The sequence below is a fragment of the Patella vulgata genome, chromosome 4, assembly GCF_932274485.2.
Source record: "Patella vulgata chromosome 4, xgPatVulg1.2, whole genome shotgun sequence".
Classification (NCBI taxonomy): Eukaryota; Metazoa; Mollusca; class Gastropoda; family Patellidae; genus Patella; species Patella vulgata.
The window spans coordinates 8,733,614-8,758,034 of NC_065882.2; the positions used below are offsets into that span (position 1 = coordinate 8,733,614).

The window sequence follows — 24,421 nt, forward strand, 5'->3', positions numbered from 1 at the left end:
AACAGATACACATTCATCGAGACCGTGAGCGAGAGAGTGAGAGAAATGGGGTTTAACGTCCACTCGACACAAACTAGGTCATTTCGGGACTAACACATGGTTCAATTTTATTTTAATAATTCGCTTGCGCGTAGGGGTCTTTAGCAGTGGGAGGAAACCGGAGGACCCGGAGAAAACCCACGAGGTTGGACAGGCGACCCTACGCCTTGTCACGTACAACCGGGGAATCGAAACCCCGCCAGTTGACTCAATGACAGACCGTATGATACAGCGCGCGCGTGCTAACCATTCGGCCATCCACCCCCCACCCCGCACGCTTATAATACGGAGATACACAGAACACAATATATCATAACAGATAAGCAATGTTCTTAATCGACTGTTTAATCTAGCCGATTGGTAAAACAATGAATGGGCCACTATGGTATCATAAGTCAATCTACTTTCGGCTAAACTACAACGGGTTTATGTAGTAGTTATTAGCACTCTTTCCGAGGTGTATTGGTGAAGATCAGGATAGTGTTTTGGTCGAGGGGCCCAGCCGAGGCGGAAATTACTTGTTAATTAAGAAGTCATGTCAACTTGCTTGTCGGCTAAACTATACAACTGGGCCCTTTTTCTCGAAATCTTAACTAAAGATACAATCCAAATTTTAGTGGATACTTCAATTTTAATTGGCTAAGCACTAAAACAATCTTATATTATCCAATAAAATTACTAAAATTTGGATTTTATCTTAGTTAAAATTTCGTGAAACAGTCCCCATGTTTATTACTTGTTAATTAAGAAGTCAATCAACTTGCTTGTCGGCTACAACAACAGTCATACCTAAGAGAAAATCGGCCAGGTGATTCATAATCCGAGTTGCCTAATAAGCACATTAATTAACGGTAATTTTGATAATCAGGGTTTAAAAAAAACATAAAAAAATAAAAAAACCCAACAAAACGAGCTTGCTGATTATGCATCACAGGTTCGGTTAAATTAGAAGATATTAATACAACCGTCTTAATGCTGGGTTCCCATTTTGACGATTCGCGCCAGAAAAACGCATTTGCAGCTGTCAAATTTCCCTAATTCTCTTTGTGGGTGAGTGGGGGATGTCCTACACGGTAAGCTCCGCTCCTTCGCCTCTGACAAACGACCGGCACCGCCATTCTGTAACCCGAATTGTTTTTCGGGCATTTTCAGAGGTTCTGCCTCTCTAACATTCATCGAGACCGTGAGTGAGAGAGTGAGAGAAATGGGGTTTACCGTCTACTTGACACAAACTAGGTCATTTCGGGACTAACATAAGGATCAATTTTATTTCAGTAATTCGCTTCCGCGAATAGGTCTTTCTTTAGCAGTGGCAGAAAACCGAAGGACCCGGAGAAAACCCACTAGGTTGGACAGGCGACCCTACACTCTAAACCCGCGGACGCCTACGGACGCCTTTACAGAACGCTAAAATGAAACAGATTTTGAACGCGTCCAACAGGATGAGTATTCAGATTTATACGTCTGGCATTCAGCACAGAACACATAATGTTCTTAACAAAGTAATACTAAACGTTCAAATTCAAACTGATGTATACGTCTGCCGTTCAGCACAGAACACAATGTTCTTAACAAAATAATACTAAGCGTTCAGATCCGAACACTGGACGCGTTCCGTAATGAACGCAAAAATGAAACAGATTTTGAACACTTGAACGCGTTCATTTGCTGTTTGCTAACACTAAGTGTTCAGATTCATTGTACTGGATTAACTGTATATATATAAAGCCACAATGAGCGAAAGAAAATTAGTCGATTTCCATATCTTACAAAATGTTCTGGGCAAAAAGAGAAAAATAAACATATATATGAATTTAAAGGTTTTATTTAGTCCCAAAACAGTTTATTTTACATGTTATCATGATTTTAAATAAAAATCCAACGGACGGTATTTTCTGTTCTTGGTACTTATAAATGTAGCTGTCCCCCCTTATGAGTGACCTCTCAATTTCTGAACTGTCATATTCCTGAAATTAGGAAAAACGAAAGTCTAAATAAAAAAAACAAAAATACATTTTATTGTGGCTGATAGTTAAGGCAGGTATCCACCCAGAGCAACAGCAACATCGATATCCAAATGAAGCTGTGCACGTTAGAACGACATGTCATAAACCAGTAGAGTGCCCAGCTCTGTGTAGTTGTCCTACACAGTGAACACTGGCCATTGGCAATGCCATGCCATTGGTGATATTTTGTATGAGGTACATTGCGACAATGATTTTCGCGTGGTTTAGATCAGACTAATTATTGATGAAACGCAACTTAGATGAAAATCAATGTGGCTCCAATACTACTTCTATTTAGAGGGGAGGGGAGGGGAGGGGTTGGGGACGGGTGCAAAGGGAGCCATTAATCACGATCCCCATCCGCGCTGCCAGTGGACACCCAGCATACAAAAAAAATAATAAATTTATTTGTTATTATTAAGTTCTTGGTTAAGCATTCTTAAACAAATGGGTTTCTTTTTTTTAAATGTTCTATTTTTTTTTTCTTTTACCTTCTTTTGTCCGAGTATTTTAATGCTGGCTAAGCCAGAAGTTCCCTGGACCCTCAAGGCCCTGCATTTCATCGTTTGTACCGCAACACAATGACAATATCCGTTCCGGATTGTTGGCCAAACAGTAATTTGAAAATATTGTACAGAAAATGAATTTTGTCAGTGCATCAAGAATTAAACTTACATCAATTACTTGCACAATGGATTCTTTTTTCATCGCACCGTTTTGAGTTTCGATCTCAATAAAGTTGATGACAAAAAGGCCCGTCATTCACCTTACACCTGAAAAATGTGATTCGAAATTTAAATGTAAATACTTTTTAAAAAATGAAAAAAAAGTTTCATTGAATCAGTACATTGAACTAAAAGCTGTAAACGAAATTTTCTGCAGGCATAGTATCTCTGATGTACAGAAATACTTTACCAGTTTTATTTAGCAGAAGCTTAAAGTGCACCGTATTCGGAAATTGTGTTGTTTTTTTTCATCTACTCCTTATAAAATCCTTCGATGTTAATCTTCTTCATGGGCGGTGATGGAACATGCTAGACCTAATACTGTAATAGTAGACCCCTACCGCTATAAAAATGACCAAATGCATCAATACTAAATACTCATTACTGATAACTGTAAATAACGCGTGTGTGTGTTTGTTGAGGGGAGGAATGGGGGTAAAAATAAAAAGCTGAAACAACAAACAGTTTGTGTTCTTCTTCTGAACACGAGGTGTTCTTCTTCTGAACACGTGGTGTTCGAAACAGAACTCGCGTGACGTATAACTAGAAGGGAGATAACTATGTGTCCAACCTTATGGACTCAGACTAGCAATTATTTGCCCTTTGACTTCAATGTTAAATGACTGTAACATCACAGGCTGTAGCTTTTTGCTCAACATTCCGTTGGTTCCAATCTTTATAGGCACAATGGGGACAACATTTGGCAATCTCCTCATCATAATTTTGTAGGGGGTTGACCGTTTAGATTTTTTGCTACACGGATTTGAAGTTGACAGGGGTGAAAATCTCACTTCCGACACAATGATTGCTCTGCAGAAAGACACTTTACACCCCCTATCCCTCCGCTGTAATATCATCAGTATTACCCAAAACTGCTATGAAATTGCAAATTTGATCCCTTTTCTCCAATTCTAGACCAAAAAGTCAACCCAAAAATGCAGGAAGAGGGGAGAAAAAAATTAAGGGAAAAATTGTCTATTTATAACTCGCACTACATGAAATAAGGGGAAATAATTACTAGTCTTAGTCCTTATACGTTATAGTCTACAGTCAGCTTCCCCGTTTCTTTAAGGATATTTTAAAATTAGACCCACCTGTTCTAACACTCTTAAAAATGTCCGCGTTCCTCTATTCATAACAATAAAATACATAACTAAAGAAATTTGCCTTCAGTTACAGACGTCTTACTCTTTGAGACGCCAAGGCCCAAGAGAGCGGTAACGGTTGAAATGATTAACAGTAAATCAAAATACTCAAGGAGGAAAATAAAATTAAATTTTCTATTGCAAAACTTACCGTTAACAAAGTGTCTATGCTGAAATTCATCATTGTACACTGATTAGTGATTCAGAGCTGGATTTAATGTCTCACATCAAAATACGTACAATGGCGTCCTAGGTCGTCTTTGAAAGTGTGCACGTGACTCTTAACGCATGCTCATAAGGGCATGTTTGTGTGAACGGTGTGGGTGTTTGTCTTAACGCCAGGCGTTGGGGCAAACAAATACAACGTTCACACAAACATGACCTTTAAAAGCGTGTTCGCAACTCTCATTCGAAAGGTTTTAATGGTATTGCTTCGACGGAGATTCTGTTGATAGGCTACCCAAATGGACGTATATTAACGTCATTGGGCTGCCTTTTGTAAAAAAAAAAAGAAAAAAATAATCCTTTATTTACAAAACAAATAAAACTATATCTGGTTTCTTAATCAAATATTAAAACTGCCTACTTGTACTTTTAAGTGCAAGTTGGCAGTTTTAATAATTTTCTATGAATAGCTTGTTCATAGAGAAAATTTGACGGTGAATGGATGACGCAAGGTGTTCATTCTTAAAAACATCTCAGACGACGTCATGTGTTCTGTTATTAATGTTTAAACCCAAATGTGTTCACAATCGAACAGTCTGTGTTTACTAAATCACAATGAACACTCGGCGTCATAATTCCAAATCATATAAAGGTCGCTCTCTGTTCCCTTTTTAATGGCTGTGTTAAATAAAAAACATTATGTGGGCAGATTAAAACTTCGTGTGTTTACAATCTAACGCGCTCGGACGCGTCTGGCGTCCACTGGATTTAGAGTGTACTCCTTATGATACAGTGCACACGTGCTAACCATTCAGCACCCCCCCCCCCCCAACACACACACATCCATCGAGACAGCACGCCTATATATATAGGCTTTCCACACTTAGATTTTCTAATTTATAATGTCCAATTCTCGTATCTTGGTTTGGATCGACCAAGAAGAATTAGGTCTACCCTCGAGATTTTTCAGGCCATGGTTGAATAGGCCTACACTTTAATATGTGTCGTATGGGATTATGTATGTAGGCTACTGTTTGTCCTTGTATAGGCTAAACTAGATTTTGTTTTCGGTGTGGTTCCGCCACCTTGTAGTTATTGAAGGAAGGGGAGTCTGGCAAGAAACAGCGAATTGTCTTTCGGAATGGACGAACAACCTAGGTCTCCACTTATTGCCATGACGTAATATTAAAAGCCGTGGTTGACACTCGTAAGAAGAGTAAGCGAAAACGTCACTCTCCGGGCAATAAACGTAAACATTTTATAGTTTTTTTTAAAAAAATAAAGTAGTCTATAATATTATAAGAGTAATCAACATAGGCGTACGGTGAAATTTTTGACTGGGTGGGGGGGGGGCGGTGGTGATTGGTGCCCAAACAATGTAGTAAGGTTCTTAGTATGTTACATAATAATAATAAATTCGCTGTTAAATTAGACACTTTCGAGAACACAATATTTTTTTATACAACTTTTACAAAGTAGAATTGTGTGCCCAAATTTTCCCAGCATTTGGTGCCCAAAATGGGGGGGGGGGGGCGCCCCCTGCCACCCCAGGTCGTGGTAATCAACATAAGCCTGACATGTTCCTCAATCCAAATTCAACTGAAATAAACTATTGTTTCGTCTGGTTAATCGCGAAGCTTCTCAGCCGATAGAGGGCGTTTGTTTTGTTATAAAACCACGCGTTTCACTCCAGATAAACATTACCAAAACTCGCGTCTAAATTGTTATTTTGTTTGTCACAAGTTGTGATTTTGGAAATCAAAAATGTTGCAATTAGTCGACAGTGTTGTGAGTATGATTTAAATTACAGACTATTAATTACAATTTGGTCATGAACGTGAAGTGAGGCTACTTTACAAATTCATGAACTAAGTGCTAAGTGCTGATTACAGCCACCGGGTTAATGTAACCACGGTCCACGCATGGAGTATACGAAGGCTTGTCTGTGTTGCACTGAAATAACTGAATGAATACCGGACATTAATTGATGATTCGTCATAAGTAGCCGTTTAGCCGAACCCGCCGTGTCACCGCGCACAATCTTTCTTAATCATGTCATAAGCGTACATACATGCTGATTTGAGCTAGACCTTCACATTGTCGTAGTGTGTAGAGTAGGCCTATCAAAATATGGGAAAATTTTAATTTAAAAATAGAAATAGTTCAAATAGGTCGTTTACAATAGATGACCCTTATCAAGGCCTTTCTAGTTTGTTTTTATGGTCTGTTTGTGGAGGGCAATGACAATAGAACGACAGTCCAGGGGTAACTGACCCACTTTTTATTTGGTCCCAGCAGTCCTACAAACAATGATTTTGTCTTCATTTTTTTTTGTCATCACATTTGTGCGAGACTGAGAATGGATTATTGTTTTGTAACAATATTGATTTATTTGTATATGTTTATTGTTTTACTTGGAAACTATGGAGGGGGACAACAATAGTAAAACCATGTAGAATAGCCTGGAATGGCTGATTGATAATAATAATATGCTTTGTCATTGTGAACAACATCCTGTGTTGAGGTGTGTTGCATGCAAATGGTGGTTTCTAGAACAACCTTATAGGCTACTTTATCAGTGGATTAATTTTAGGATTGTCATTTTTTAAATAACTGCTCCCCATATAGTATCTTAATGAACTTTCAAGGCTGCATAAATCATGCAGGAACCTACACTCTGCTGATAAATATTTACTTAATGTACAGTAAAAACTAAACTGAACAGGCCATTATTTACGTTGCCGAATTACCTAGTCATGTAAATGAATCTTAAAGGGACAATAACACTCTTACTGGCTTGACAGCTCCAGAAAATAAAAAATAGCCTTATTCTAAGCAGGCATCGATATTTCCGCGCACATGCGCACGGTGTATGCAGGCACATTTGCTTTAAAAAATTTTTTTGCCTGGAATGGCTGATTGATAATAATAATATGCTTTGTCATTGTGAACAACATCCTGTGTTGAGATGTAAATGAATCTTAAAGGGACAATAACACTCTTACTGGCTTGACAGCTCCAGAAAATAAAAAATAGCCTTATTCTAAGCAGGCATCGATATTTCCGCGCAAGGTGTGCGCAGGCACATTTGCTTTAAAAAAAATTTTTGCCTGGAATGGCTGATTGGTAATAATATGCTTTGTCATTGTGAACAACATCCTGTGTTGAGGTGTGTTGCATGCAAATGGTGGTTTCTAGAACAACCTTATAGGCTACTTTATCAGTGGATTAATTTTAGGATTGGCATTTTTTAAATAACTGCTCCCCATATAGTATCTTAATGAACTTTCAAGGCTGCATAAATCATGCAGGAACCGGCACTCTGCTGATAAATACTTACTTAATGTACAGTAAAAACTAAACTAAACAGGCCATTATTTACGTTGCTGAGTTACCTAGTCATGTAAATGAATCTTAAAGGGACAATAACACTCTTACTGGCTTGACAGCTCCAGAAAATAAAAAATAGCCTTATTCTAAGCAGGCATCGATATTTCCGCCCACATGCGCACGGCGTGCGCAGGCACATTTGCTTTAAAAAAAATTTTTGCAGGCACATTGTTAAAGATGTAGCCACGCCGGGTTGCGCCTGCGCCCGGCACTATTTTTTGCCGCCCATGGTAAAAGTTAAACTAAAAGCCGACGTACGCAAACCATGTCTGTCACGGCATAATTTATTTTTGTGTGCCGTAGTAGACCCTATCATCCCAAATTAGTTTAAAGAAAGATGTGTTAGTATTTTGATTATTTATACTTAGAAGATGTGTAGGCCTAGGTCTATTCATTTTACAATTATTCTACGGTCTTTATATTTGTTTATTTGCCGTAAATAGGTGACCCAGACCAATTTACGGCACTCCAATGTTACAGGTTTGAATGTCGTAATTGTCCAACACGTGCCTGCAAATTTTCATGATGTTTTTTATTTTATTTCTTACCTGTGTTGACCGTGGATTTGCTACGGCCCGAGAGTAGGACTAGGAGGACGATGAGAGCTTTCTCAGTTTCTGCCTGACCTGATTCTAATTCCACCGTAATAATAAATAATATTCGTGAGACACGTACAACAACTTTACAAACAAGTCAAATAATACAACATGTTTTAATTATCAATATCTACCTGTTGTCATAATTCATTGTACTCAAATAAAACACAAACACCGTTTAAACAAATTGTTTTAGTTTTTAATCTCAGTAATAAAGTAATATTTGAAAAAAAAACCCCAACAAAACAACAAATACCGAAAGGTTCTCATATCCAGAGAAACAGCTAGAGTGGGGCGGGACAATTTTATGCTCGGTCGGGTGGTGTCAAAAAGTTTTTAGATCCCTGTATCATTGATGAAAATTAAGTGAATTTGGTAAAATTTGAATATATAAATGGAAATTTGATTTGCACTGAACCAAATACAAAAGGCAGCAGATGCTCTGAAAATACACCAAGAAGGGTTTAATTTTCATAAAAGACCACGCCCCCCTCCCAAAAAATTTTTGGCCTCGCTCTGCTTGCCAGATATATTTATACACCACTCACCAAATCATGGCTACATCCCTGTGTTTCAGTATGACCCTGCAGGCACATTTTCAAGTGTGTGCACAGGCACACTCAACTTTTATAGAGCCCTGATTCTAAGTACTAGATGTGTTATTGTCCTACCTGTTGTGTAAATTATCCATTAAATCCTATTTTACTTGTCCAGAAGGTTCAAAAATATCTTTAAATCCAAGTCACATTTGAAAAGCTTTACATCGGGCTTTTCAAATCATTTAGTTGAATTTTTCCAATTTTTTTTAAATTAGGTGTGTTAAGATGAAATTTGTATCATCAATTAATTGGAATATTGTAAGATAGTACAATTTGTTGACCAGAATAAAGATTGGGACATATTATTCAGTTACAACAAGAGTGGTATTGAGCCTTTAAAAGTGAACTTTTTAAATGAGCTTTAAATTTTAATGATTTAATAGTTTAATGTTTTAAAACTGTTGTTTCATGAATCACTGTCTATGTAATTTAATTGTAAAGAGAGCACTGGTACAGGCCAAAGTGATCATTCTATTGACTTTAGAAAGATACACATAGTTTAATGGATAAGCTCAAGTGTTGACATCAAAACATACGTGTATACTATACAGGATTATCACTAGAGACATTAACATAGATAAACAATAATGGATCAAATACTTTCTAAAACTGACTGGTCATTATGCCGGGTCATATTTTTATATAGCATTATTTCTAATCACTTGTTGAAATCAAGTGTTGACATAAACACGCATTGTATATTTACCATTTTGGAATTTAAGCACTAATACTAATAAACCCCCATGACTTTGTAAAGGAGAAGGATTTTCAATTTTAAGGAGAGGGAGAAAAAGCCCCCCTCGGTCGACATTCAGGTGAGCGGCAGGCGCTTGAGAGCGATCGCTCGCCTTAAAAAACTATGACTGAAATGAACCGTTGACAATTGGAATTCGATATGAATAGGCTGTAAGGGCCGCTGTTTTTATGATGTATGACTGTCTTCACTTGCACGGGGTGGGGGTGGATGGCTGAATGGTTAGCGTGTGCGCGCTGTATCATAAAGTCTATCATTGAGTCAACTAGCGTGGTTTCGATTCCCCGGTTGTACGTGACAAGGAGTAGGGTCGCCTGTCCAACCTCGAGGGTTTTCTCCGGGTCCTCCGGTTTCCTCCCACTGCTAAAGACCCCTACGCGCAAGCGAATTATTGAAATAAAATTTAAAAAAATGTTAGTCCCGAAATGACCTGGTTTGTGTAGAGTGAACGTTAAACCCCATTTCTCTCTCTCTTCACTTGGGGGATATAGAATGTTAAACACTAAACCCCCTTTCTTTTATTACGACTATATGTTTATTTTAGGAATCATTTGATGCATTATTAAAAGATGCAGGGGATAAAATGATCTGTGTTGATTTTTCTGCCTCGTGGTGTGGACCCTGTAAAGTCATCGGACCAAAATTTGAGGTAAGTGGACTTTCTTTTACAGTAGAATCTGTATTGAGCAGCCACTCAAGGGAATTTTCATGACTGACCGCTTTACGGAAGTGGCCTCTTAATATAACGCTTGGAAGCATTGGAAGCAAACATCAATAACTTTCTGTGACGGTGTCATTTTGTACCTACATCGATTCTACTGTCTACCATTGTGATGCTTTCGATAATATTTATCCATTTTTATGAAGAAAATCCATGAATTAATTATATTTTTTCTAAAAAGCTCATCAACAAAAATCCATTGCCGAATTTGTCACCGATTTTCAGGAGGTATAACTCTGTAATATTATAGGATGCGCTAAAACGTCTGATTAGCAAAAAAGTGTCAATGGAAAACAGATGATTGTGACAAAAATCCACTTCGTTGGTGCTTTTAGTTTATTCAGTCAGTATCTAATAATGTTTCATAACATGTGAAAACAATGATCAGGGTTTGTCGTTTAATAAAACAAAAGATTAATTAACAGGTAATCCCGTGTTCATTGTTATTTTCAACATTTATTTTTACCTGATTAGTGGGGTCCAGTTAATTAACATTAACTATTAATCACAGGATTAGCGGGGGTGTTACGAAGAACGGCAAGATGGTATCAGTCAACAGTGACCGTTAATTTATTAGTAAAATAGTGACCTCTGGCCGTGTTAGAGGAGTGACCGTTGATTAAAGAGATGAAACAATGGAATATTTGCAGGGGGAATTTTTCGTGACCGCTTACAAGGAGATGTCGCTGAATAGGAGTGGCTGCTCGTACAGATTCTACTGTACATGTACATCTTTGATTGTGGTGGGAGTTGGCTGAATGGTTAACACTTTTGAATTGTATCATAAAGTCTATCATTGAGTCAGCTGGCGTAGTTTCTATTCCTCACTTTTATTAAACAAGGTTTTCTCCAGATCATCCGGTTTCCTCCCACTGCTAAAGACCCCTACGGGGAAGCGATTTATTAAAATAAAATGAGTGGATGTTAAACCACATTTCTCTCTCCCTTGTAGGGTCAATTTTCTTTGTGTCAAGGAGCTGCACTGGCTCGGTGAGTAAAACGTTGGTTCATTAGCCTGGAGGTGTCATGTTCGATCCCAGTGTTAACCGAGAAAGTTCATTGGGAATATCGGGTGTGGTTCACTTCACCCCTTCCGCTTGTCAGCATTGCAGATCAGAGGGCAACATATAGTTGTTCGGATTGGGCAGATTGTTTTTCGCCAAGTGATCTGGTTTCCATATGTTAGTCCCAAAATGACCCGTTTTTTATAACAATCTAATATATAAGGTATAACAAAACCCATTGTATAATAAACATCATGAAATGTTCGTAAGGTACGAGGAGCCACAGTGGGTAAGACGCTGGTTTGCTAGTCTATTGTTTCCTGCATTGGCCGAGAACGTTCATCAGGATTTTCTGACGTGGTTACTGCTTGTCAGTGGTGCAGGACGGAGGACCTGGCGAGGACAGCTGTCTAGTCGTTTAGATGGTACGAAAAACCGAGGTTTCGTGTAACATTGGTGTGCACGTAAAAGATCCCTTGGCAGTTGGAATTTGATACAAGAGTAGGCCATAGTGCCGCTGCCTGGGCAAAATTTGCCGCGTAGCATACTGTATGGTGTATGCCCGTCTTCATTATCCCAGTCGGAGCAGAATCGTAGGACTTTAAACCCCATTTCATTTCATAAGGTATGAGACTTAATATTCATTTTTTTTTGGTTTTCAGACGATAGCCAAGGAAATGGAAGGAAAGTTTATTGCTTTAAAAGTTGATGTTGATGATGTAGAAGTAAGTCTAAAGTCTAAAGATGTTAAATATATAGGATGTCAGTCTAAATATATAAGATGCCAGTCTAATGCGATGTCAGTCTAAATATATGGGATGTCAGTCTAATGGGTTGTCAGTCTAAATATATGGGATGTCAGTCTACTAATGGGTTGTCAGTCTAAATATATGGGATGTCAGTCTAAATATACAAGATGTCGGTCTAAATATACGGAATGTCAGTCTAAATATACAGGATGTCAGCTAATCCAGTGATTCTCAACCAGTGTGCCGCAAGATCTTCCCAAGTGTGCCGCAAAATTTGAATGGCACGCTAAGAAAATGTGAAAAAACGTGATCCCAATTGAGTATTCACTGGTGTCTACCGTTAAGTTCATAGCTAGCTGTGTTTTTCTTTATTTAATTTGAGTCATTATATGTGTCTATGACTAGTCTCTGTCTACGGTTATATTCCGTCATGTTTTTATTTTGCAAAATTCAAATATTTTTCATATATATATTTAGCCAGGTGTGCCGCTATTTTTTCATGTATTCCATGGTGTGCCATTGGCAAAAAAAGGTTGAGAACCACCAACTGGCCCAATCAAAGTTTTGTTAGCTAAAATTACAAGTGCTGCTGATTGACTTTTGACTGTATTCTATTTATATCAGCTCTTCAGCATTGAGACATTTTCAATTTCACGCTAGATAATCTTCTGGCTTTGATTCAGTCAGATTTCAACAAGACCTATCAACAAAATAACGACAGGTCTAGTGCATAACGAGCAGCATTGATCGATGAAATTTCAATTTTTACATATTATTGTAAATGGCGGTTGGATGACCGAATGGTTAGCACGTGCGCGCTGTATCATAACGTCTGCCATTGAGTCAACTGGCGTGGTTTCGATTCCCCGGTTGTATGGGGTTTCTCCAGGTCCTCAAGTTTCCTCCCACTGCTGAAAGACCCCCACGTGCAAGTGAATTATTGAAATAAAATTGAACCATGTGTTAGTTCCGAAATGACTTGGGTTGTTTCGAGTGGACTTTAAACCTCATTTTGTTGCGAATACTGAAAGGAATTAAAACAGTTTTGGACTAATCTTCCTTTTTATGAATTCATCTTTCATAATATTGTAGTTTGCAAGCAATTACAAATCTAACAAGTGGCCTTACCTTTGATTAAAAGGCCATTATGGACGTTTAGATAAGAACTGACATTTCTAACTATAATAGTTAAAAACTAGATAATTTAAAGGGAATATGCTGAAAAGTTCCAGTCAAAGGGGGTCATTCCTTGATTCATAAATAATAATAAACCCTCCATGACTTTGTAAAGGAGAGCGATTTTCAATTTTAGGGAGAGGGAGAAAAAGCTCCCCTCGGTCGAAATTCAGGTGAGCGGCAGGCGCTTGAGAGCGATCGCTTGCCTTAAAAAAACAATGACTGAAATGAACCGTTGACAATTGAAATTCGATATGAGTAGGCTGTAAGGGCAGCTGTTTGTATGATGTATTACTGTCTTCACTTGCGGGATATAGAATGTTAACCCCCCTTCATTTATTACGACTCCACTCTTCAATCATCATTGCTGAAGTTGGTACTATAAAAAACATAGTCTCGATTATCCATTTTTGCATTTAATCATCAATGAGCATTGGGCAGCAGAAAGGATTCAAATCCAGTGAAAATCTGACACATAAGGTGGCATTGAGAGTTGATTAAGGTCTTTTCATGTTAATAAATGTCTAATTAGTAGTTTATATAACATTTCAGGCCTAAAAAAACGACCTGGAATAGGCAGATTTACCTTTTGCAAAATGTATCTTTAACTATTTATTTTATGAATATTTTAATTTCAGGAATTAGCAGCAAGGTATAAAATAAACGCAATGCCAACATTTATTATTATTAAAGGTGGAGAAAAGGTAATATTTATATGATGGAAGTCTTATATTTTTTTTCGACATGTTTTCCCCTTGTCGCTGGTGCAGGACAGAGGGCCTGATAAAGACAGCTGTCTAGTTGTTTGGATGGGACGAAAAAATGAGGTCACATGTATACATTGGCGTGCATTTAAAAGATCTCTTGGCAGTTGGAATTCGGTTTAAGAGTAGGCCATAGTGGAGCTGCCCAGACAAAATTTCCCTCATAGCACACTGTAAGGTGTATGCCCATCTTCATTAGCCCAGTATAGGAGCAGAACAGTAGGACGTTAAACTCCATTTCATTTCATGTCTCACATATGTTTTATGGTTAAAGACGAATAATCCTTTAAAAATAGGGGGGGGGGGTGTTGGGTGGCTGAATGGTTAGCGTGCGTGTGCTGTATCATAAAGTCTGTCATTGAGTCGACTGGCGTGGTTTCGAATCCCCGGTTGGACGTGACAAGGAGTAGGGTCGCCTGTCCAACCTCGTGGTTTTTCTCCGGGTCCTCCGGTTTCCTCCCACTGCTAAAGACCCCTACGCGCAAGCGAATTATTGAAATAAAATTAAACCATATGTTAGTCCAGAAATGACCTAGTTTGTGTCGAGTGGACGTTAAACCCCATTTCTCTCTCTCTTTTTCTTCCAATGTTATGTGAAAGTGAAGTATTGAAATAAAATTGAACCATATGTATAATCATTCAGAAGGACAGCTGTCTAGTCAGTCGGATGAGACGAAAAACAGAGGACCCGTGTATACATTGGCGTGCAAGTAAAAGATCCCTTGGCAGTTGAAATTCGATATAAGAGTAGGCCATAATGCCAGTGTCCGGGCAAAATTTCCCTCATTAGCCCAGTATAGGAGCAGAACAGTAGGACGTTAAACCTCATTTCATTTCATCATCCGGATGGGGTGAAGTTTGAATTCAATATAAGAGTAGGTTGTAGTGCTGCTGTAGGTTGAAGTCGATGCAGAAAATTTTAGAAATTCAACTTTTACAATTTTGTAATTTACAAGACATTCAAATTTAGTTTTTTTGAAATGTAATTTTGATCTATATATATTTTTTTTACAGGTTGATGAACTAATCGGAGCAAGTGAAGCGAAACTCAAAGAACTTATTAATAAACATGTTTAAATATTTTATTCTCAGATATCCATTTATTAAATTGAAATCATGAAAGTAATTCTTAAATTATTTCTATTTACATCAATTTTTATTCTGTCAGATTTAAACATATAAAAAAACATATATTCTAGTTATTCAGTAATCCTGTGTTACTTAAAAAGGCTGCATTACCTATTTTTATTTTTTAAACTAGTCTCATTAATTACTGCATGTAAATTGTTTAGCCTAGGGCCCTTATTCACGAAAACTTAAACTAAGATATAATCGAAATTTTAAGAAATACATGTACTACAATTCGATTGGCTGACCAGTAAAATCAATTTGCATATATCCAATGAAGTTGCAGTATTTCTTAAAATTCTGGTTGTAACTTAGTTTAAGTTTTCGTGAATAAGGGCCCTGGTCACAGTCAGTAATTCTAAAAAAAAAAATTGAATGAATCCAGAAATGCACAGTGAGCTCAATCAAATATGCAACCCTGATGAATGTTATTGACCATAAATGATACTGGATAATCTGGATAATGATACATTGGTATAAACAACATGAGATAAATGATACTGGATAATCATAACATTAGTTTAAACAACATGAGATAAATGATACCGGATAATCATACATTGGTATAAACAACATGAGATAAATGATACTGGATAACCATTCATTGCTATAAACAACATGAGATAAATGATACTGGATAATCGTACATTGGTATAAACAGCATGAGATAAATGATACTGGATAATCATTCATTGCTATAAACAGCATGAGGTAAATGATACTGGATAATCATACATTGATTTAAGCAACATGAGATAAATGATACTGTCCTGAAAATATGATGTTTATGAGATGTTATTTAGCCCATATTTTTAGAAAACCTTGTCTGAGAACCCAAATATTTGTGTTCGATGGCCTAAGGGTCCCACAATATGCAATTATTTTAAGAGTTTGATTTTGAATTTCAATAGTTTAATTTTGTTAATAATTTCACTGGATTAATCTTGGTACGAGGCTATAATTATTGTTAACCACCAGTTTGTTTATTTGTATTAATTTTGAATAATAAATCCTTTTTTTTAAAAGAATTTTTAAAAGTTATTAATATAATCGTTTCGAATAATGGAATTCGAAATAAAGAGTAGGCAGTAGCGCCGCTGTCTGGCCAAAATTTCCCTCATAGCACACTGTATCAGCATATGCCCGTCATTATTAGCAGAACAGTAGGACATTAAACCTCATTTCATTTTTTTGGTTTTTATACGCCCACATGGAAATGTGGTCGTATATTGCCGTCGCCCCTGTCCGTCCATCGTCCACAATTTCTTGTGAACACTCTACAGACTACATTTATCATCTGATTGTTTTGAAATTGATATATGTTGTTTGCATTAGTCAGACGAAGAAGCCTGTTTAAATTAAATAACTTCCGTTAATTTCTGCTGGAGTTATGGCCCTTGTTTCACTTTGTTGTACCTTTTGAATGCTCTGACGACAAAAGTTATTATCCGATCTGTATGAAATTTATATGTATCGTTTAAATTAGTAAAACAAACAAGTCTATTGAGTTTCAGCAAATTTCTGTTAATTACATCTAGAGTTATGACCGTTGTTTCACTTTGTTGAATCTTGTGATTGCTCAAACGACAAAGGTTATCACTCAATCTGTATGAAATTCATATTCATCATTTAAATTAGTGAAATGAAGAAGCCTATTGAATGTCAGCAATTTCCGTAAATTACTTCTAGGTTATGCACCTTGTTTTACTTTGTTGAACCTTGTGAACGTTCCAACGACAAAAGTTAGATTACTTCCAGTGTTATGGCCCTTGTTTTAGTTTTTAGAACCTTGTGAACCCTCAAACGACGAAAATTATAATTTCATCTGTATGAAATTGTCTATAAAATGCCCGAAATTACCTACAAACGAATAAATATGCGACAACCCTTGCCGACCGCTCAGGCGATTTAGCTGCTGTGGGCGTATGTTTTGTTGCCTGGCAACCTATCTTTTATGGTCGAGAGCGAGACATTAAGTAATCTATCTGTATCCTCCCTTTCTCTAATACTGACCAGAATTGAACCATTAGAATTCCATTTAGAGATGGGGGGGTTGGATGGCCGAATGGTTAGCAGTGCATGCTGTATCATAAAGCCTGTCATTGAGTCAACTGGCGTGGTTTCGAATCCCCGGTTGTATGGGGTTTCTCCAGGTCCTCCAGTTTCCTCCCACTGCTGAAAGACCCCTACGCGCAAGCGAATTATTGAAATAAAATTGAACCATGTGTTAGTCCCGAAATGACCTAGTTTGTGTCGAGTGGACGTTAAACCCCATTTCTCTCTCTCTCTCCTTTTAGAGATTCATGTCAATATCCCCACATTCCTAAAATTTGTGCTGAATTATCTACAGTGGATCCAGAAGTCAAGATGGTTCAGTGTGCAGTGGATAAAACAGACACTGCAATTGATCAACTGATCGATCATTATTCAGATTGGTTTAAGTCGAGAAAACCGTAGCATGGTGGAAACGCAGGGTCAAGATATGAAGTTTCTTATCTACACCCAATGGACCAATTACATAAAATTGTGTCGGAATACGATATTATCAGAATAGGGATAGAAGTATTGGACGCTGTCTGCTAATTTAGCTGTTTGAAGTTTAGTTCGTAATTTATAGGCGTAAGAGCCAGGAGGTTGGGAGCAGCTGCGCCCCCCCCCCCTCCCCGAAATTTCGGGCTATCTGACTTTTCGGGCAGACGGGTAAAGTGAAAAAAAATATTATTTTATCTAGTTGGCAAAAAAAATTGCCCGAAATCTATTAAAACACTAATCTTCGACATTGAAAACACGATTTTTTTTGTCAATTTAAATCAACATTGATGTTGTGATCTTACCGGAAAAATATAGGCTTCTGATGTCCAATATTTAAGACAAATTAAACATTTTACCAATGGTACACGAATTTTGTACCACAATGCGTGTCAGCGCCATTTGTAACAAGGGACTCGACGAATGAGGCTAGACATAGTCCACAAGTCATGTCAAACGATGACGCCATTTGTACTGAATTTACATTAAAAGGATTTTGTCTGGAGCCACGCTACTTTGTTCGACATTTTTCGGGCATCGATTATTATTTGTGAATGCAGCAGCAAGTCTGATAATTGGATGGTTGGAATTCAGGTCGGCATAGGGTGGAATTTCGGTTGCAACCCGACTGGAAACTTTGAAACTGCTTAATTCGCGAGATAGAGTAGCGGAGAAACGCATTTGCGGCGGTTAATCTTTCAGAATTTTCTCAGGGAACGCGACTCCCCCATACCCCGCGACGATTGGTTGGTTGTTTGGGATTTGGGATTCAGGTAAGTCACCTAATGCTTGGAGGGCATAAAACACGGTAAGATGAATTACCGCAGCATATTAAGTTAAAAACGCAATGCCAAATTCAAATTTTATTTACTGCAACAACCTTAACAAATGTACAAAACAATTGACAAAATCGGGATAACAAGCATCTGTGGATAATTTCATGAAAAATTCACTACAAATGCACAAAACCGAAACGTCAGAGAACAAAGCAGGGATCAGCTGAAGTCAATATCGGGTATGTCCACCCCGAGCTCTTACACATGCCTGACGAAGGATGGCGTCAACATAATGTTGAGCGTTGAGATTGCCTTGGACCACCACCAACTGGGACCGGAAGTTGACGTTGATAGCTGCCTAAACCATGACGGCACCTCCCCCGAAACGACCCCTTTCCAGCACGCAGTTACCAGCAAAGCGTTCATGTCGACGTCGGTAGATACGGTGACGTCCATCAGGAAAACTGAGGCTTAATCGGGATTCATCGGAGAAGATGACATTTCACCATGGTGCGTTGTGCAGATACCCCTGATTTGCGACTCATTGCTGTCGGGCAAGTCGATGGCGATGCAAAAGGATTTGACCTTGGTAAGGTCGACGGCAGCATAACCCAAGAGCAGCCAGGCGCCTTCGGACTGTTTGAGGGCTGATCTGACGTTGCCGTGTCCCAACAGTTCCCCTGGCAGTAGCAGTAGCTGACTGGAACCTGTTGCGCAGATGCTGTAGTCGGATGTGGTGATCTTGAGCAGCGGTTGTTACAGGTGGCGCTCCAGGTCGGGGTCGATCGGCATTCCTTCCAGTGGCATGGAAGCGTTGTCTGACGTGAGCAATGGTCGATGGGTGGACATTAAAGTGTCTGGCGACGGCTACCTGTGCAGCCCTCTGATCCAGCATGCCAATAGCTCTGTTCCTGTTTTCTTGTGTAAGGCATTTTTCCGAAGTGATGAATGTTGAAATTTTGATCTGTATTTAAAGGGCCAGAGTGCAGGAAATGCACTTGCAAAACGTGTGACATGGGACTGCTTAAAATCGTGAAAAAAGACAAGTGTTGCATTTGCACGAACAAAGTTCATTACCGAGAACTGATATTAGGTTCAAACGAAGAACTCCACAAAAAGAGACCCATCACAAGTTTCACCTATGTGCCATGAGATAGGAAAGCCCAAGAAAACGTTTACCAGAAATATTTCACGAATTAGGCATTGCGTTTTTTATGGCTTTGAGTATATTATAATTATTCGATGATATTGACAGTCGATATGCATGTCTGATTTATCACGTGGTTGTGCAGGTCCCATAAAATTCCAGGGACTCGATGCTATTTTATGTTTATTTAAGATAGTTAAACATAATTATTGCCAGGTGCTTGGGGGGTCGGATGGCCGAATGGTTAGCAACTGCGCGCTGTATCATAAGGTTTATTATTGAGTCAACTAGCGTGGTTTCGATTTCCCGGTTGTACGTGACAAGAAGTAGGGTCGCCTGTTCAACCTAGTGGGTTTTCTCCGGGTCTTCCGGTTTCCTCCCACTACTAAAGACCCCTACGCGCAAGCGAATTATTGAAATAAAATAAAACCATATGTTGTAATATAAGGATTATGTTGTAATACTATAGGGTTTAATTTAGATATAAGAAAGGTGTTCTGTTTAATACAGAAATTCGTTACCTACATGATGTGTGACGAAAACTAGGGTAATGAAGTAGCTTGTATTATTCTACTACTATCTTAGACTAACTCACCGACTGTTATGTCAGTATCCATTGCTGGAAGTAGGGTACTATAGTCCAGTCATCTCGTGCACGGATTAGTAAAATTAAGTAGAATAGTGTTGACGTAAAACGGTGCCTATACGAAACACTTATACCCATACTTTTTCTCGACTCTTTGATGAAAATGGGAGGGTATACACCGATACACGGCCACTTTTCAACTGATACACGGCCATGTATCTGTATCAGTTGAAAAGTGGCCGTGTATCAGTTGAAAAGGGACAAAAATAACAAAATCATGATTTACATATTTATTTGAACATCTACAACCATTTTGAACATGTTATGGTAAACGAGTCATCATTTTCAACTGTCTCAGCACTTTTCGAATGTGCGTCACTCTCAGTCATATTCTTACATTTTGTCTCACATTTCTTTACATTTTGATATCTAGTCGCACTTTTGTCGCGGCTTATGCTCATCCGCAGCACATAATCCAAATATTTTACTATTATAAATTAATCTCTTGGCATTTTCAACACTAAAAACTTTCACATTTTGTCGCGCTTTATGCTCATCCGCAGCACGTAATCAAATATATTACTAGTATAAATTAATCCATTGGCTTTTCTACACTACAAACTTGAGAACTCTACAATTCCAGGGTATCACGTGGCTAAGTGGGTAAGACGCTGGCTCGCTAGCCTGGAGGTCGGGTGTTCGATCCCTGCATTGGCCGAGAAAGTTCATCCCGATTTTCCGGCATGGTTCCCCCTAGTTAGCGATGCAGGACGGAGGGCCTGACAAGGACAGCTGTCTAGTTCTTCGGATGGGACGAAAAACCGAGGTCCCGTGTACACATTGGCATGCACGTAAAAGATCCCTTGACAGTTGGAATTCGATATAAGAGTAGGCCGTAGTGCCGCTGTCCGGGCAATATTTCCCTCATAGCACACTGTATGGCGTATGCCCGTCTTCATTAGCCCAGTTCGGAGCAGAACAGTAGGACGTTAAACCCCATTTCATTTCAAACGATCAGAGACAGTAGAGTAGGTAGCATATTACTAGGAGATGGTGTTTGTTGTGGTAGTGATGGTGACGAGAGAGAGAGAAAGAGAGAGAGAGGAGGTTAACGTCCACTCGACACAAACTAGGTCATTTCGGGAGTAACGTTGTGACACTGTGGGGTAGATGTGTGACACTTTCGTCTAGGCCTTTCTTCGACTTCACGTTGTTTGGATCAATTATTTCAATCTTTTGTACTGATCTCGAAGTGTCACCATATTCCTACACTGAAAAAACACTTGTGTTGGATCTCAACACAAGTACTTGTGTTAAAACTAATCTACACAAGTTATGTGTTGTTTTGCATTGCATTAACACAAACTTGTGTCGATTTATAAAATCTTGTGTTTTTTTCATATCATTAACACAAGTAATGTGTACCTTCCAAGATTTGTTTTCTTTTTAAAAAAAAAACTCCATACAAAGTCTGAATTCGGGAGTCGCAAGTTTTAAGAAAAGTAATAAAGGGCTTAATTCACATCTCGAAAATCACATGCTGTTCTTCACTGGAAGGGTGTGAGTACCAATTAATCAGACAATTGCCAGACAGACTTGAATGTTAATTGATGTTAAGTTGTCTGTATAGTTAAAATGTCTGTCTTTTTTTATTGACCCAATAAACTGATAGATCAAATGAATATATAGTGTACATGTGATTTTCAGCACCCTGGTGTTTTCGAAAATTGATTCAATGTACAATGAACAAAAAAAATGAGTAAAACTCTTAATAATGTAATTGGTTGATGTAATCGAAATTGGACAGTATTGGTTAACTGAAAAGTAACCAATCAAATTTAATTGATCATCCACGTGTATCTCATAATCGACTTATTGATATAATGGTTCTCCAAGTTATCTATACTTTTTGTCTGCGATATCACTTCGGTGGAAGCGGACGTAAAATACAACTAACTAAGAAGAAGTATCTATACTTTAGTCATTGCGACAAATTCTTTCTTTGATATTATATCAGCGACATTCAGTTAGATAGATGTAGTGAAGTTAGCATCAACAGGGTGCTTTAGCCGTGATATTTTTAAAAAAATTATAATGGTCACATAGAATACCAGACCGCAGGTTTGTAAATTTTTACAAAAAATAAAACCGTGTATTTAATTTAGCATGTATATATTGCTTCTATGTATATAATAATTCGTTTCGTTTAAAACAGTCAGATTTAGAACTACTGCCACTGACTGCACCGGAAGTCTATTTATATAATGGCGCCACAAAGAAATTTTTTTTGATGTGTTCTAAAAGTGTTCCGCTAATTCAGCAATCTAATGAATCTATCTTAATTTTTCTGAAATCGTGCTTAATTATTATTAGCTAATCGGCGCTACACCGTTGTTCAAATACTTATAATTGCAAGAAACCCCCGACCAGGACCAGCAGGTAAGAATCTGTCTTGATTTTATAGTAATACCCGGTTGCAATTATTGGCCGCCATCTTTGATTTTTATAGACGTTCGGGCAAAAGGAGAAATGTATATCCAGACACGGACTATAGCTAAATACTAACTTTTGTGTTAGTTGTTTAGTTGAAATGTAATCTTATTTCTGTAAAAGAAAAAAACAACAACAAACAAATCAGCCTTTTTTTTATATCAATGTCATCAATGTGTAGGCCTAATATTAGACTTTCAATGATTCAGAAGTTCCTCTACAGTTTCCTTATTTTTTTCCCCAGTCATTGATGTTAGCATGTACTACACAAAGAAAAACATGTTGAGAAATACGTAAGACGATATGAACATCAACTAAAAAGATATGTAATGTGATTCAGCTGCAAGGTGATATATGCATATATGCAGCATAGATAATTAAAACTTCTATTCAAGTTAAACCAACTGTATCTATTTATTTAAGTCTTACGTCGAGCGGAATACATTTTATGATTTATTGTCATCTATTGGTGGTTAACAGTGTGTAACTAAAAACTAAAATTGGATCTTATTATTGCCAATGATATAATGTACATGTAATAGCAAGTGTATATATATTTTTTGTTTAGTCTGTACACAGTAACATATCTGAGAACCATATTATTATCATTTCTGCCCAAGGCTCCCTGTGCCTTATAGTTAGCAGTGATACAAGGCAATTACCAATTTTCCATGTTCTTGGCCTGAAGAAATAAAATAATAAAAATAAAAGTCAAGTTTTTATTATTATGCAAGTGGAAAAATACAATTATTCATAGTATGATTTGAATAAATACAACTGATTTGAAGTTGGAATTATTATTTGTCTAAGATGACTGGGCATTTACAAATTGAAATAGCTACTCTTCATCAAGAAAATACATGAATATTTTTCCCAATTCACCTGGATTTTATTGTAGGTCTTTGTACGTGAAATAAATTCATCAGCATATTATTCGTTTTAAATAAATATAAAACTTTTATGAGAAACGATGATTATCAAAGAACCGTAAGTGCAACTAATGTTTTATCGTTTGGTTGAGCCTTTTACTAACCACGTGTTTCATGTTAATAAATATTTTCTTTCGTGTTTTGTTTGAATTGGCCTATTTCTAATAAATTATCCCGAGTCCCAAACGTCGTTAACCCGAGTCCCAAACGACGTATACCAAAGTCCCAAACGTCGTATACCCGAGTCCCAAATGTCGTGGTCATATTTTTTTGAGTCCCAAATGACGCGAGTCCCAAATGACATGTAATCAACCTAGAGTTGTTGTTAGTGTATTAGAAACAGTGTTCGCGCAGGTTCGAGAACGGCTGAAGAACATGAAAACACTTTCATGAGTCTCGAACATGAGAGAACGGTATCCATGGTAACAAGATGAATTAAATTTATACAATCTGTTACGATAACTTGTTTAGTATTTACTTCGTTATTAAGCATAATTTTGATAAATTATGACACCGTTTTACTCCTTTTCAATTCTTTGGATGACGATTACATCACCTTTTGATACGCCCTCGTCCGTAGGTTTGTCCGTCGTCTACAGAACTGATTATTTTGAAATTGATATGTTGTTTATTTTAATGAGATGAATCCTATTTAATTTCAATAATTTCTGTTAGTTTCTTCTGGAGTTATGGCCCTTGTTTCACTTTGTGAAATTCATTTGAATCTTTTAAATTAGTGAAACGAAGACGTCTATTAAATTTCTGCGATTTCTGTGAATTATGTCTAGAGTTGTGGCCCTTGTTTCACTTTTTCGAACCTTGTGAACGCGCGAACAACAAAATTATCATCCGATTTGTATGAAAATTGTATGCATTATGTCAAATTTCAACAATTAAGTCCCTTGTTTCAGTTTGTAGAACCTTTGTAAACCCACAAACGACGAAAATTATAATCTTGTATGAAATTTTCTTGTAAATGCCCACATTACCCACAAAAGAATGA

The 24,421-nt window shown here is 37.6% G+C and overlaps 1 protein-coding gene and 1 long non-coding RNA gene across 2 annotated transcripts; one reads left to right on the forward strand and one right to left on the reverse strand.

Annotated features, from left to right (window-relative positions):
* Nucleotides 1-1,848: 1,848 nt before the first annotated feature.
* Nucleotides 1,849-2,826, reverse strand: LOC126819158 (uncharacterized). The gene is made up of 2 exons (XR_007679532.2): nt 2,721-2,826; nt 1,849-2,006 (listed from the first exon to the last, which is right to left on the reverse strand). It is a non-coding gene; the product is annotated as an uncharacterized LOC126819158 (long non-coding RNA).
* Nucleotides 2,827-5,721: 2,895 nt separating this feature from the next.
* LOC126819135 (thioredoxin) lies at nt 5,722-15,989 on the forward strand. Its single transcript, XM_050547020.2, has 5 exons — nt 5,722-5,868; nt 9,964-10,068; nt 11,807-11,869; nt 13,708-13,773; nt 14,848-15,989. Exons 1-5 carry the CDS (start codon nt 5,845-5,847, stop codon nt 14,908-14,910), a joined length of 321 nt encoding a protein of 106 aa, XP_050402977.1. The 5' UTR covers nt 5,722-5,844; the 3' UTR covers nt 14,911-15,989.
* Nucleotides 15,990-24,421: the final 8,432 nt, after the last annotated feature.